This window comes from Mobula birostris, unplaced genomic scaffold, assembly GCF_030028105.1.
Source record: "Mobula birostris isolate sMobBir1 unplaced genomic scaffold, sMobBir1.hap1 scaffold_588, whole genome shotgun sequence".
Classification (NCBI taxonomy): domain Eukaryota; kingdom Metazoa; phylum Chordata; class Chondrichthyes; order Myliobatiformes; family Myliobatidae; genus Mobula; species Mobula birostris.
In genome coordinates this window covers 156,433-172,428 of record NW_027278310.1, presented here as the reverse complement: position 1 = coordinate 172,428, position 15,996 = coordinate 156,433, and the positions used below count along the sequence as shown (strand labels likewise).

Sequence of the window (15,996 nt, the reverse complement as noted above, 5' to 3'; positions counted from 1 at the left end):
ATACCCATAGCATACTTTAGTGTCATCCGACCACAAGACCTTCTTCCACATCTTTGCAATATTTTCTAAGTAAGGCTTTGCAAAGTCTTGACAGGCAAGGATATGCGTTTTTTTAAGGCTGGGGCTTCTTCCTTGCCACTCTTAAATACCCTTTTTGCGCAAGGCCTTAGAGATGTGGAACCATGAACTTCATCTCCAGTTGCAGCCACTGACTTCTGCATCTCACACAGAGTGACTGTTGGAGTTAGAACAGCCTCTTACAAATGTCATTCTTCTCCAGCTACTAAGTTTAGAGGTGCAGCCTGAACTAGGCAGTGTGGCTGTAGTTTCATAGTTCTCCACTTTTTAAAGGGACTGTACTGACCTCTGAGGTAGGTTCAGTGCCTTTGAGATGGTCTTGTACCCTTCCCCAGATTTTTGCTTCTCTATTAGCATTTCACTGACTTGCCTTGAATGCTCTTTTATTTCCATTTTGGTTTGTTCTGTTGAAAACCTACCATACTGTTGGACCTTACAGAGAGAGGGGTATTTATTCAGGCGATCCTCCAATTTTCTGCATCAACAAATGGGTGAGTTGGTAAGGTAATACATTGCACTTGCAGAAATTAGCGTAATAGATACAAAGTGGATGAATACTTTATCAACCTCATAACTTTGGCTTTCAGATTTTAATAAATTATTGGCAAATTTTGGAACTTTTGACATGATGCATAATGTTTTGTAGATTAGCTCAAAAATACTACTTGATATATTTTAAATTTAGAAAATGAGACAGTGAAATGTGAAAATAGTTGTGGGGTTGAATAATTTTTTTAGGCACTGTACATTTATAATGGGGTATGAATAGGAAAAGTTTTGAAGTGTGTTGGCCAAACTCATGCAACTGGGAGTAACTTGGATAGGCAGCTTTGTTGGCATGGATGAAGGGTTTGTCTTGGTGTGTTAAAGTCGAATCTGAATAAAACTTGGGAGACCAGCTTCTTTTAGTTACAACAGTTTATTGCGCACCCTCCTGCAGGAGTTTGAGACTCAGTTGTCAGAGGGAAGGCATGTAAGTACTGCCATCATCCGACAAGTGGGTCCCCTCTCTCCGGTTACAGCCGTATATTTATACATAGTAAGCCCCATACGTTACTGTTCCAAGATGCCATTTGAACTGGTACGCCCACCAAGTCTGTTGGTGCGAAACTTAATTACAGATGAGAGAGTCTGCTAGATCAAGGCTTAATTACAGATGGATGTGCTGTCCAGTCCTCATCAGTTATTCCCTTTGCTAGGCCCTGACTTAATTACAGATGGATGTTCCTTCCTGTCACAAGATCACAAGACAAAGGAGCAGAAGTAGGCCATTCGGCCCATCGAGTCTGCTCTGCCACTCCACCATGAGCTAAACTATTCTCCCATCTAGTTCCAATTTCTGGCTTTTTCCCCATATCCCTTGATACCCCGACTAATTAGATACCTATCAATCTCCTCCTTAAACACCCTCAGTGATCGGGCCTCCACAGCTGTATGTGGCAATGAATTCCATAAATCTACGACCCTCTGGCTAAAAAAAGTTCTCCTCATCACTGTTTTAAGTGGGTGCCCTCTAATTCTAAGACTGTGGCCTCTTGTCCTGGACTCACCCACCAAGGGAAACAGCCTTTCCATATCTACCCTGTCCAACCCTTTCAACATTTGAAATGTTTCTATGAGATCCCCTCTCATTCTTCTGTACTCTAATGAATACAGTCCAAGAGCTGACAAACACTCCTCATATGTTAGCCCCTGCATTCCAGGAATCATCCTCGTAAATCTTCTCTGAACTCTCTCCAACATCAGAACATCCCTTCTAAGATAGGGGGCCCAAAACTGCACACAGTATTCCAAATGAGGTCTCACCAGTGCCCCATAGAGCCTCATCAACACCTCCTTACTCTTATACTCTTGAAATGAATGCCAACATAGCATTTGCTTTCCTTACTGCCGATCCAACCTGGTGGTTAACCTTTAGGGTATCCTGCACGAGGACCCCCAAGTCCCTTTGCACTTCCGATTTTTGAGTTTTCTCCCTATCTAAGTAATAATCTGCCCAATTATTTCTTCTTCCAAAATATACAACTGTACATTTCTCAACATTGTATCTCATCTGCCATTTCTTTGCCCACTCTCCTAAACTGACCAAGTCTTTCTGCAACCTTTCGGTTTCTTCAACACTTCCTGCTCCTCCACCTACCTTGGTGCCATCTGCAAACTTGGCCACAAAACCATTTAATCCATAATCTAAATCATCAATATACATTGTAAAAAGAAGCGGCCCCAACACCGACCCCTGCGGAACACCACTAGTAACTGGCAACCAATCAGAATAGGATCCCTTTATTCCCACCCTTTGCTTTCTGCCTATCAGCCAATGCTCCACCCATTTCAATATCTTTCCTATAATTCCATGGGCCCTCATTTTATTAAGCAGCCTCTTATGCGGCACCTTATCGAAGGCCTTTTGAAAATTCAAATACACAGCATCCACAGCCTCTCCCTTGTCAATCTTATTTGAGATTACCTCAAAAAATTCCAATATGTTGGTGAGGCAGGATCTTCCCTTCATGAAATCATGCTGGCTTTGGCCTATTTTGTCATGCACCTCGAAGTATTTCATAACCTCGTCCTTGAGGATTGACTCCAATAACTTATCAACTACCGATATCAGACTAATAGGTCTGTAATTTTCTTTTTGCTGCCTCCCTACTTTCTTAAACAGCAGAACTACATTTGTAACCTTCCAGTCCTCCGGAACCATGCCAGAGTCTATTGATTCCTGGAAGATCATTTCCAATGCTTCCACAATCTCCAAAGCCACCACCTTCAGAACCCTTGGGTGCACCTCATCTGGTACGGGAGACTTATCTATTCTTAGTCCATTTAGCTTCCCAAGCACTTTCTCTCTAGTAACCTTGACTGTACCTAATTCTATTCCCTGAGACCTCTGGTTATCAGGTATGTTGCTAATGTCTTCTACTGTGAAGACTGACGCAAAATACTCATTTAGTTCCTCTGCCATCTCTTTGTTACCCATTATAGTTTCTCCAGCATCATTTTCAATCTGTCCTATATCTACCCATGTCACTCTTTTACCCTTCATGTATTTAAAAAAACTCTTAGTATCCTTTTTTATGTTAATTGCCAACTTCCTTTCATAATTTGTCTTTTCTTTCTTAATGACTTTCTTAGTTTCCTTCTGTAAGTTTTTAAAAGTCGTCCAGTCCTCAGTTTTCCAACTAATTTTTGCTTCCTTGAATGCCGTCTCTTTTGCTTTTATTTTGGCCTTAATCTCTCTCGTTAGCCACATTTGTGCCATTTTTCCATTCATGATTTTCTTTTTTCTTGGAATATATTTCTCCTGCACTTTCCTTATTTCTTGTGGAATTTCATCCAATTCTGCTCTACTGTCCCTCCACCTAGCTTACTTTTCCAATCTACTTGGGCCAGTTCCTCTCTCATACCACTAATTTCCTTTGTTCCACTGAAATATCGACACACCTGATACCAGCTTCTCCTTTTCAAATTTGAAACTGAACTCAGTCATATTATGATCACTACTTCCAAGGGGTTCCATTACCTCCAGCTCCCTAATCGCCTCAGGTTAGTTCCACAGCACCCAATCCAAAACAGCTGATCCCCTGCTGGGCTTATGGACAAGCTGCTCCAAAAAGCCATCCTGTAGGCATTCTATAAACTCCCTCTCCTGAGATCCAGTACCTTCCTGACTTTCCCAATCCACTTTCATATTAAAATCCCCCATAATTATCTTGACATTTTCCTTCTGACACGCTTTTTCTATTTCCAGCTGCAACTTGTAGTCCACATCCTGGCTGCTGTTTGGAGGCCTGTATCTAACTGCTGTTAGTGTCTTTTTACCCTTGCCATTTCTTAATTTGACCCGTAAGGATTCTACCTCTTTTGATTCTATGTCCATTCTTCTAGTGATTTGATATTGTTGCTTACCATCAGGACCACGCCACCCCCTTTACCTACCTTCCTATCTTTCCTATATACTGTGTATCCTTGGACATTCAGCTCCCAATCCCATCCATCATTTAGCCATGACTCGGTGGTGGCCACTATATCTAATGCTGCATGCATTTAAGTACAGTGCATTTAGATCAGTATCTGTTACCGATTTTGCTATATTTCTATCGCACAGCAAATTATCCTGTCTGTTCACCTGCCTGTCCTTCTTGCCATCTTTGCTGCACAGTATCTTTGACTTATTTCTATTTTTCTCTTCCTCGACCCTAACTCCCTGGTTTCCTTCCCCCTGCCAGCTTAGTTTAAACCCTCCCCGACAGCTATATTTAACAATCCCACCAGGATATTAGTTCCTTTTGAGTTTGGGTGTAACCCATCGTTTTTGCATAAGTCATACCTCCCCCAAAATAGATCCCAATGATCCAAGAATTTGAAGCCCTGCCCCCTGCACCAGTTACTTAGCCACACATTCATCTGCCTAACTCTGCTATTCTTACCTTCATTAGTGCATGGCTTAGGCAGTAATCCTGAGATTATTACTCTGGAGGTCTGGTTTTTCAATTTTCTTCCTAGCTCTCAGTAATCTTCCTTCAGCACCTCCTCTCTTTTTCTGTCTATGTCATTGGTACCAAGATGTACCAAGACTTAGGCTGCTCGCCCTCTCTCCTCAGAATACTCTGGACCCGATCTGAGACATCCCGTACCCTGGCACTAGGGAGGCAACACACCATCTGGGTATCCTTGTCCGGCTCGTAGAATCTCTTGTCTGTTCCCCTCACTATGGAATCCCCTATAACTACTGCATTTCTCCTTGCTCCCTTGATCACGGCACTGGGCAGAGTGCCAGAGTCCCGTTCGCTGTGGTCTTCCTCTATCAGTTCAACCTCTCCAACAGTATCTAAAACGATATATCGATTTCTGAGGGGGACTGTCACAGAGGTGCTGTCCACTATCTCTCTATGAGTATTATCAATCACCTCCTCACTTTCCCTAATTAGCTGAAGGTCATCAAGTTGCAGCTCCATATCCCTAACACGATCCTTAAGGAGCCTCATCTCAATGCACCTGGGAGTCTCCCAGGGTCCCCACATCTGGCACTCCAAGAACAACACTAATCCTAGATGCATGCCTCTAATGCTACTGTTATTACTAAGCTGTTATAAATAAATAAATCTGTAACTTACCCCTTTACTGTGAGACTCAACAGTCACAGGAGGCCTCCTCCTGTTTCAGCCTAAGCCCATTGAGCCGAAGCCCTATCACTCTGCGCCCTATCACTCCGCTGCCCGCTGGATATGGCGGTGTTCTTTTTGAGCCTTTCAAGTCCTGAGGTCACGCGCCTGCGCAGTCGTGCCTCTTTTATCCCAAGTAGTTAAAAAAAAAATCTGAATTTTCTCCCAAAAAACGGCGACTTACTCTGCTGCCTGCTTGCTGTGAATCGAAAAAAAAGTTGAAGATTGCTTCCTTTTTAAGCCTTCCATGCTTTGATGTCACGTGTCCTTATCAGTGAGTCCTCCTCCCCTACTCAAGCGAGGGTACAATGTTATCAAACTCTCAATGATTCTGCAGGCTGAGGAGAACTGGTAATGAGCCTGTCTTAGCTAACTGCTGAAGACAGAGTTTACTTCAGTTCAAAAATTCCTATTCAGTCCCAATTATTGTTTTAGCCAGAGGTTACATAGTTTAAAATGATTTTTTTATATCTCCAATTCCTCAGGTGCTATTTCACTTTATAACTAACCTGAAAGTGATCTTGTTCATTCTTTCCCACCTCTATCAGTTAATCACACTGATCTCTACCCAACAATGACCCAACCCCTGCGTGACCATTCCCAACTGTTTTCTGACGTCTCTGTATACTCCATTTACTGGGTTCCCACAACATCCTCTTTGTCTCTTCCACAAACTCCTGGAATCTTGTTGGACTCAGAGATAATCCCATGGGCACGGTAGAATGAGTTTGTCAGTGGGCTGTAGGAAGGGAGATGGTTCATTCAGCCCCCACGGTCCCGTGGATGGCTGCATAAGGGTGTTCTTTTACTCCACCCTTGTCTGTTACAGCTGTGCGTTTGCCAACACGCCCAAGTACACGCAAGTGAAGGCATTGGGCGGCACCGTGGTGAGGAAGGACTGGATTCTCGACTGTTACAAGCGGAGACGCCGGCTCTCTCACAAACGGTGCAGACATCTTCCCTCTTCTTCCGCCGGTCTGCCTGCCCTCTGTCTGCCCTTCAGACCTCACACCCACCCCTACCTTGCTCAATTTAGTTCCCTCTTTCTTTCACCTTATCTCCCCACTCCTACACGCCTCCTCACCTGCTCCAATAGACCTTCCCCATGCCCCCTTCTCAGCCTGTTTCACCATGTGCCCCCTCTCTCTGTCTGGTTGTCTGCCCCCTCCTTTCCTCCCCCCCCCCCCACACCACGCTGTCTCGCCCTCTCCACCTCCATCTATCTGCCACCTCCCTCACCTCTCTGTCCCCCACTCTCCCTCTAACCCACTCATCTCCAGTTACCCTAACCCCACTCCCCACTCTCCACTCTCCACACTGACGCCTGTCCCTGGCCCTTGACAGTTACCTGCTGGATGGGCCTGCTTCAAGCAGCGAGGAGGACGAGGGGGATGAAGGACCCAGGCCCCCAGTGCAGACAGCTCACAGGAAGGTAGGAGAGATTGAGATGGTGGAGTGGGGTAGCAAACGGGTGTTTTGAGGGGAGGATGTGTGGTGAAGGAACCTCTCCAGGGTCAGAAATGGGCAATGAAAAGCTCAATCGCCAAGGGGTGATTAACCAATTCCGAGGGTCACTGTCAGCCAGATGGGTGGTTGTCTTGGGTAGGATGTCACAATCACTGAGGGATGATTACCCACTGCCGAGGGTCCCCATCAACTGGATGGGTGGTGGTCTGGGTGGGATGTCCCAATCACTCAGGAGTGATTTCCCAATGCCCAGGGTTCCCATCAGCCGGATGGATGGGTGGTGGTCTGGGTGGGATGTCCCAGTCACTCAGGAGTGATTTCCCAATGCCGAGGGTTCCCATCAGCCAGATGGGTGGTGGTCTGGGTAGGATGTCCCAATCACTCAGGAGGGATTTCCCAATGCCGAGGGTTCCCATCAGCTGGATGGGTGGTGGTCTGGGTGGGATGTCCCAGTCACTCAGGAGTGATTTCCCAATGCCAAGGGTTCCCATCAGCCGGATGGGTGGTGGTCTGGGTGGGATGAGCCAAGAGTGAACAGCTCTGTCCCCACAGGCCCCTCAGCAGGAGACCCGAAGCAAGCAGCAAGATGCTGTTCCCAGCACCTCCCGGCAAGGCGAAAGGATGCCCACTCCAGAGCAGGTCTATGAAGGGTCCACAGATGAGGAAACACAAGGTACAGATACGTTTGTGGAAGAAAAACCTCCCCCGTGTCACCTGGGTCACTGATGGTGGGCCGCTCCTCTGCTGATTGCCCAATGCCCCCTTCCCACTCTGCCCCTCTCCTCCCACGCTCTCCCCTTCTACCCACACCCTCTCTCCTCCTCAGCTTGGCCCAGGCCTGCTCCTCCTCCTCGTCCAACTATCCATCTCTCTTTACTTCAAAACGCGCTCATTCTCAGATTCCCCAGCCATTAGTGCCCTCCATTTCCAATCTCTCTCTCTCTCTCACTCACTCACTCACTCACCCTCAAATCAGGTGGCCAATTTACAGCAGCAGCTGAAAAACTGATCCACCCCACATGCCATTAGGATGTTAGATGGAAACGAAGAACCCGTTTTCCAAGGTAACAAAGTTGTTTACCTGAGCTAGTTCTATGTTTGGTCAACTGCCTATAACCTTTCCTATCCTGGTATCTATCCAATTGTCTTTTCAATAGTGTAAAGAAGCTGCTACTCAGGTCCCCCTTAAATCTCTCCCCACTCTCTTTAACCCTGTGTGGTTCCCCAGCACTGGGGAAAAGACTATGTACATTCAAGTCATTTATTGTCGTTTAACTATGTACACATATGCCGTCAAACGAGACAATGTTTCTCCAGCTCATGGTGTAAAACACAGTAGAATATATTACACATAACTTAGGAAAGTAAGAATGACAGTGAATTACACAGAAGTAAAGTGCATAAATGAAATACTGTAGCGTACAGAACTGCCAACACTTGGAATGTGACGCTGCAGAGAGCTCAGAACCCTGATGACCTGAGGCAAGAAGTTGTTTCCCATCTGACTGTTCTTGTCTCTATGCATCGGAGTCTCCTGACTGATGGCTGAAAGTCAGAGAGGACGTTGGTGGGATCCTTAATAATACTGAGGGCCCTGCGTATGCAGCGCTCTCGATAAATGTCCCCGACGATCCTCTCGGCTGTTCTCACAGTCCTTTGTAGGGACTTCTGGTCCAGTGCTCGACTGCTCCCATACCAGATGGAAATGCAGCTTGTCAGGATGCTCTCAATGGTGCTCCTGTAAAATTCAGTTAAGATTCGGTGTGGGGGTTGGGATTGGGAGAGGCCTGTCTTGCCTCAATTCCCTCAGGAAGTGGAGGCACTCCTGTGCCACCTTATTCAGAGAGGTGATATTGAGGGACCAGGTGTGGTCATCCGTGATGTGAACTAGCAGGAACTTGATGCACTTAATTCTCTCTGCAGAGGAGCTGTGTATGTGCAGAGGGGCATGATTCATCTGCACCGTCCTAACGTTCCTACTCATTTCCTTGGTCTTCTCCAGGTGTAGACCTGGGTGGTGGTTCTCGAAGCAATCCATCAGCTGCTTCACTTCCTCTCTGTGCTCCAACTCATCATTGTTTATGAGGCCAGCCACTGTTGTGTCATCCGCTAACCTGATGACGTGGTTTGAGCTGAGTCCTGTGACGCAATCGTGCATCAGCAGTGTGAACAGCAGCGGACTGAGCACACAGCCAAGGGGAGCAACAGTGCTCAGTGTAATGGGACTGGAGACGTTGCTGTCCACATGGACTGACTGTGGACCTTCTGTTAAGAAATCCAGGATCCAGTTACAGAGGGAGGTGTTGAGATCCAAGGTGGACAGTTTCCCCACCAGTTTCTGGGATATGATGGTCATGGTGCTCTTCATCATTTTATATACCTCTTCTGTGTCTTACACTGTACTGAACAAAGCTGCAACCTGCCCATCCCCTTTCCATAACTCAGTCCCTCAAGCTTCAGAAATATTCTCATAAATCTGCTCTGCACTCTCTTCAGTTTAATGGCTTCTTCCTTTCAGCAAGGTGACCAAAACTGAACACAGTACTCCAAGTGCAGCTTCACCAGTGTCTTGTACAACTGCAACGTAACGTGCCCCGACTGTGCCAAATGCTGCCTTCAGCACACTTTCAAACTGTGCCACCACTTTCAGGGAACTATGTATTTGTATCCCAGTCCTTCTGTTTTACAACACTGAAGATTCAGAATCAGCTTTATTAATCACATGTACATTGAAACCTACAGAGAAGTGTGTGCATTACATTAACAACCAACACAGTTTGTGGTTGGCAGCCCACCTGAAAGCGTCACCAAGCTTCTGGCACTGACATAACATGTCTAATAATGTTCAGCCGAATAACATGCACCCAACACACAAGACTGGCCTCTGGACCTCGAAATGCATGACAGGCCACCTTCGAGCTTCCAATCTCCAGACATCGGCCCTGGACTCACTGACCTCCATCCCTGGGGTTCTACTGTTCGCAGTAAACTCCTGCCATGGTTCGGCTCCCCAAGTGTGATACCTGGCACTTGTGCTTGTAATCCAATCTGACACAGAGCGGGTTTGAAACCTGACACGAAGGTGGATGCTAGGCATCTTTGAGACCCCAACCACTGACCTTCACACCCCTCCTCCCCCCAGTGAGCAACAGGTTAACTGGTGTCTCCGTTCTGTCTCACTCCAGGAGCACAGAGGATGGTTGATGACGATTCTGGCTGTGACACAGAAGATGAGATTAAAAGGTGGGTCTCAAATCTGAGTGCATGCACTCGTGTCCTGCACCTCCCCAGTGCCGCTGGAGAAAATCCCACCCTGCCATCCCAGGACATCCATGGCTCAGTCAGAGAGATAGACGGAAGAAGGGATCAAAGAGGGGGAGGGAGGGAATTTCAAGGCCTAGACAACTGAATGCCACAAATGTCAGAGAGATGGGAATTGATGGGAGAGAGACTTGAGATCAGGATTGGAGGAGGAGGAGGGGGGTGATTGAGGGAAGAGTGTGGAGTGGGCAGGGATGTAGGGGGCTGGAGGGTTTGGTGATTTCTGTGTTGCTTTCTCAGGGCAATGGGTTTAACCTGTGACTCCCACCTGCCCAGGGTCCAGGATGACCTCCAGAAGCAGCGAGAGGAAGAGAGCGATCCGTACGCGGCGTCCACTGACGAGAACACCGACATAGAGGACACAGCACCGGAGATCAATCTGCCCATTCCAGAGCTGCCTGGTTTGTACCTGGGACACCACCCCTTCCCATCCCTGTGACTGCCCTCTGCCCCTTTCAACCCTCCCGTCTCTGGTCCCAACAACACGCCCATTCTATGTCACCCAATGTCCCCGTCTCCCTGATCTCCCATTCTCCAAAGCACATATTTCCAATACATCTTGATTTCCTCCCCCAGCACCACATCCCTGCACTCGCCCCGTAACCCTCCATCTTCTCGATATCCAGAAGCCTCTCAGATTGAGACTCCGAGGTTAGGATGGGAGAATCCCTGGATCCCTGGGATCCCCATTACCATCTGAGTGAAGGAATCTCTCCCCATCTCTGTATATAAAAGCCACCCTTCCCCTGTTATTCAGATTGCTACCCCTGGTCATAGACTCCCCAGCGCAGTGGTCCCCAACCACCGGGCCACGAGGAAACAATATGATTTGGCGATATGAGTCAGCTGCACCTTTCCTCATTCCCTGTCACGCACTGTTGAACTTGAAGTAACGTACCAAATCATACCAAATAACACATAAAACCAAAAATAATAGTAACATATAGTAAAAGCAAGAATGATATGATAAATACACAGCCTATATAAAGTAGAAATAATGTATGTACAGTGTAGTTTCACTTAACAGAATCGGGAAGATTAAGCCAAAACTGATTTGTAGGAAAAAAACGGCACGTACACGCATGCGCAAGTGGTGCCCGCGCAAGGCTTCAGGGTCATGGTGGTCTTTCTCGGGGTAAACACAAGTCTCCCGTATTTGACTGCTACTTTTCTCCTTTATTTGGGAGTGAGAAAGTTGGCAACCCTACCTGAACACCCCCCGACCCCCGTCGGCCAGTCCGCAAGAATATTGCCAGTATTAAACCGGTCCGCGGTGCGAAAAAGTTGGGGACCCCTGCCCCAGCGAGTTGGGAGATGGGGGGAGCTACAGTCCACATTCCCCGTGTCGAAGGCAGAACAGAGTGAGTGTGTGTGACTGAAACCATTTGTTTTCCACAGACCTCTTCATGGGGAAGCACTTTCTCCTGTATGGGGAGTTTCCAAACAATGAGCGTCGCCTGTTGACTCGTTATATCACTGCCTTCAATGGGTGAGGAGGGAGCGTCGGGCTGGGGGAGGGTAAGCGGGGATGGAGCACCGTGTCGAGGGAGGGACAGTGGGGAGTGAGTTCCAAGCTGCAGGGATGAGGAGCGAGTGAGTGTCGGTTACGGAGTAGGAAGTGGCAGTGAGAGAGAGCCATGCAGCAGTGAGGGAGTGACGTGTTGCAGGGAGGGAGGGTGTGCTGCACTGCCGGAAGGTGGTTTTCTTTACAAAGTATCAAACTTCTGTATTTGTGGTGTTTCTGTGGGCAGTCTGGCCAAGTTTCTTATTGTACTAGGAGACCATTCAATAATTTGATTACAACAGGTCTTGGACCCTGTGGGGTATGTGCTTTCGGGCTTTTGTATCTTCTGCTCGAATGGACAGGGGAGAGGAGAGAATGTCTGGTGCATGGGGTCATTGATTATGCTGGCTGTTTTACTGAGGTAGTGGGAAGTGCAGACAGAGTCCTTGGAGGGGAGGCTGGTTCCCATGATGTGCTGAGCTGTGTCCACAACTCTGCAGTTTCTGGCGGTCATAGGCAGAACAGGATTGGATGCTTCTTGTGGTGCATTGATATAAATTGATGAGGGTTGACAGAGACATGCTGAATTTCTTCAATCTCCTGAGGAAGAGGAGGCCCTAGGGAGCTTTCTGGGCTATCATTTCAGGCTTCCGTTTCTTGGCTGTGTTTGGACTAGGACAAGCTGCTAGTGATGTTCATAACCAGGAACTTGAAGCTGTCCACCTGAGCACTGCTGACATAGGAAGAAGTGTGTATTCTGCCTGCATGCTGATGTCACTGACAAGTTCTGTTTGCAGACAGTGAGAGAGAGGCTGTTGCCTCTACTGCAGTGGTCCCCAACCACCGGGCTGCAAAGAATATGCTACCGGGCTGCGAGGAAACAATATGATTTGGTGATATGAACTGATATGAGTCAGCTGCACCTTTCCTCATTCCCTGTCACGCACTGTTGAACTTGAACCCCCCCCCGTCGGCCGGTCCGCAAGAATATCGTCAATATTAAACCGGTCCACGGTGCAGAAAAGGTTGGGGACCCCTGCTGTACTGTATCTACAAGCTGACCTGTTGTGTAACTCTTCCTCTCTGCAGCTTGCTGGAAGACTACATGAGTGAGAGTGTCAACTTTGTGGTCACAGCTGAAGATTGGGATGACCGATTCGATGAGGTGAGTGGCCCTCCCATATTGTCTCTTCCTCGCTGACCCTCCCATGGCACGATGCTCCCGCCACACCTCAGTGGGTGGAGATTATATGATTTATTGAAGCACTGACACTGGTCTTACCGTTTATTCCTCCTTGCCACCCCTCCCATGGCGCAACACTGCCTCCTCATCACCCCTCCCCCCATTGCTGTGACCCTTCCTCGCTGCCCCTCCCATGGCGTAGCACTCCTTCCTCAATCGTGACCAAGGCTGCAGTGGATGGGACCTTGGTGGGTGGGGTATATGAGCCAAATGTATCAAGGCCTGACAATGGTCTTGTATTTTTCCCTCCTGCAGGCTCTGATGGAGAACTCAAACCTGGCTTTCGTCCGCCCCCGCTGGGTGTACACTTGTAATGAGAAGCAGAAGCTGGTCCCCCACCAGCCTTACGTGGTGGTTCCCAGCATCTAGACCACCCAGCCATCTCTGGGCGGAAAGAGTGGAGTCCACCTTATCCCGAGGAACTCCCCTCTCCCTTGCTGACCCCATCTGTCACTGTGCTCCCTTTCTCCCTCCGCAGAGAACACGAGGCCTTCTTCCTCATTACCCTTCCTTCAGCTGTCTGATGCTAAAAGCTTGGGGGCAATTTGGTGTTTCTGTTCTCCTCCCCCCCCCCCCAACTCATCTCTCTTTCACACCCTCTCTACCTCACTTGTACCGATTTTTTTAGTGCTCTCTGCACCTTCCCCTTAGTGTGTTGTGGACAGACACACTCCCACCTGCCTTTCCCTTGGGCATGAGGGTGCCACTCCTGAGCTGTTTTGTGGTTTCTCACTCTTCAGTTCTCATCTTTTATTGCTTCTATTTTGAAATACAGACAATAAAACTACGATTTCACAAACACCTCTCTCAGAGTGCCGTTATCATGACCCAGATGCTGTCCAGGCATGGGCTGGTCAGTGGGCAGAAACATTCACCTCACACACACGCCGGGCAGACACTATCTCCCATAGGAGGGCGGCAGCCCAAAGTGTTCCGTGGTGTGCCCACCACACTGTCCACCCAAAGTGTTCCGTGCTGTGCCCGCCACACTGTCCACCCAAAGTGACCCGTGCTGTGCCCGCCACACTGTCCACCCAAAGTGACCCGTGCTGTGCCCCCGCCACACTGTCCACCCAAAGTGACCCGTGCTGTGCCCGCCACACTGTCCACCCAAAGTGACCCGTGCTGTGCCCGCCACACTGTCCACCCAAAGTGACCCGTGCTGTGCCCCCGCCACACTGTCCACCCAAAGTGACCCGTGCTGTGCCCGCCACACTGTCCACCCAAAGTGACCCGTGCTGTGCCCGCCACACTGTCCACCCAAAGTGACCCGTGCTGTGCCCCCGCCACACTGTCCACCCAAAGTGACCCGTGCTGTGCCCGCCACACTGTCCACCCAAAGTGACCCGTGCTGTGCCCGCCACACTGTCCACCCAAAGTGACCCGTGCTGTGCCCCCGCCACACTGTCCACCCAAAGTGACCCGTGCTGTGCCCGCCACACTGTCCACCCAAAGTGACCCGTGCTGTGCCCGCCACACTGTCCACCCAAAGTGACCCGTGCTGTGCCCCCGCCACACTGTCCACCCAAAGTGACCCGTGCTGTGCCCGCCACACTGTCCACCCAAAGTGACCCGTGCTGTGCCCGCCACACTGTCCACCCAAAGTGACCCGTGCTGTGCCCCCGCCACACTGTCCACCCAAAGTGACCCGTGCTGTGCCCGCCACACTGTCCACCCAAAGTGACCCGTGCTGTGCCCGCCACACTGTCCACCCAAAGTGACCCGTGCTGTGCCCCCGCCACACTGTCCACCCAAAGTGACCCGTGCTGTGCCCGCCACACTGTCCACCCAAAGTGACCCGTGCTGTGCCCGCCACACTGTCCACCCAAAGTGACCCGTGCTGTGCCCCCGCCACACTGTCCACCCAAAGTGACCCGTGCTGTGCCCGCCACACTGTCCACCCAAAGTGACCCGTGCTGTGCCCGCCACACTGTCCACCCAAAGTGACCCGTGCTGTGCCCCCGCCACACTGTCCACCCAAAGTGACCCGTGCTGTGCCCGCCACACTGTCCACCCAAAGTGACCCGTGCTGTGCCCGCCACACTGTCCACCCAAAGTGACCCGTGCTGTGCCCCCGCCACACTGTCCACCCAAAGTGACCCGTGCTGTGCCCGCCACACTGTCCACCCAAAGTGACCCGTGCTGTGCCCGCCACACTGTCCACCCAAAGTGACCCGTGCTGTGCCCCCGCCACACTGTCCACCCAAAGTGACCCGTGCTGTGCCCGCCACACTGTCCACCCAAAGTGACCCGTGCTGTGCCCGCCACACTGTCCACCCAAAGTGACCCGTGCTGTGCCCCCGCCACACTGTCCACCCAAAGTGACCCGTGCTGTGCCCGCCACACTGTCCACCCAAAGTGACCCGTGCTGTGCCCGCCACACTGTCCACCCAAAGTGACCCGTGCTGTGCCCCCGCCACACTGTCCACCCAAAGTGACCCGTGCTGTGCCCGCCACACTGTCCACCCAAAGTGACCCGTGCTGTGCCCGCCACACTGTCCACCCAAAGTGACCCGTGCTGTGCCCCCGCCACACTGTCCACCCAAAGTGACCCGTGCTGTGCCCGCCACACTGTCCACCCAAAGTGACCCGTGCTGTGCCCGCCACACTGTCCACCCAAAGTGACCCGTGCTGTGCCCCCGCCACACTGTCCACCCAAAGTGACCCGTGCTGTGCCCGCCACACTGTCCACCCAAAGTGACCCGTGCTGTGCCCGCCACACTGTCCACCCAAAGTGACCCGTGCTGTGCCCCCGCCACACTGTCCACCCAAAGTGACCCGTGCTGTGCCCGCCACACTGTCCACCCAAAGTGACCCGTGCTGTGCCCGCCACACTGTCCACCCAAAGTGACCCGTGCTGTGCCCCCGCCACACTGTCCACCCAAAGTGACCCGTGCTGTGCCCGCCACACTGTCCACCCAAAGTGACCCGTGCTGTGCCCGCCACACTGTCCACCCAAAGTGACCCGTGCTGTGCCCCCGCCACACTGTCCACCCAAAGTGACCCGTGCTGTGCCCGCCACACTGTCCACCCAAAGTGACCCGTGCTGTGCCCGCCACACTGTCCACCCAAAGTGACCCGTGCTGTGCCCCCGCCACACTGTCCACCCAAAGTGACCCGTGCTGTGCCCGCCACACTGTCCACCCAAAGTGACCCGTGCTGTGCCCGCCACACTGTCCACCCAAAGTGACCCGTGCTGTGCCCCCGCCACACTGTCC

General features: G+C 50.4%; 1 protein-coding gene across 3 annotated transcripts in view; it reads left to right on the top strand.

Annotated features, from left to right (window-relative positions):
* The window catches only part of xrcc1 (X-ray repair complementing defective repair in Chinese hamster cells 1), a 36,034-nt gene extending 22,230 nt beyond the window's left edge, over positions 1-13,804 (top strand). For 2 of the 3 annotated variants that reach the window (XM_072250718.1, XM_072250717.1), the window contains exons 10-17: positions 6,073-6,189; positions 6,588-6,675; positions 7,263-7,383; positions 9,896-9,953; positions 10,308-10,432; positions 11,430-11,520; positions 12,625-12,700; positions 13,034-13,803. In XM_072250718.1, the coding sequence (XP_072106819.1) occupies positions 6,073-6,189; positions 6,588-6,675; positions 7,263-7,383; positions 9,896-9,953; positions 10,308-10,432; positions 11,430-11,520; positions 12,625-12,700; positions 13,034-13,147 (790 nt within the window). In that variant the 3' untranslated portion in view covers positions 13,148-13,803. Of the gene's footprint in view, positions 1-6,072; positions 6,190-6,587; positions 6,676-7,262; positions 7,384-9,895; positions 9,954-10,307; positions 10,433-11,429; positions 11,521-12,624; positions 12,701-13,033 lie in introns of all 3 variants that reach the window. The other variant, XM_072250719.1, reaches the window with a different exon arrangement.
* The last annotated feature ends 2,192 nt before the right edge of the window (positions 13,805-15,996 follow it).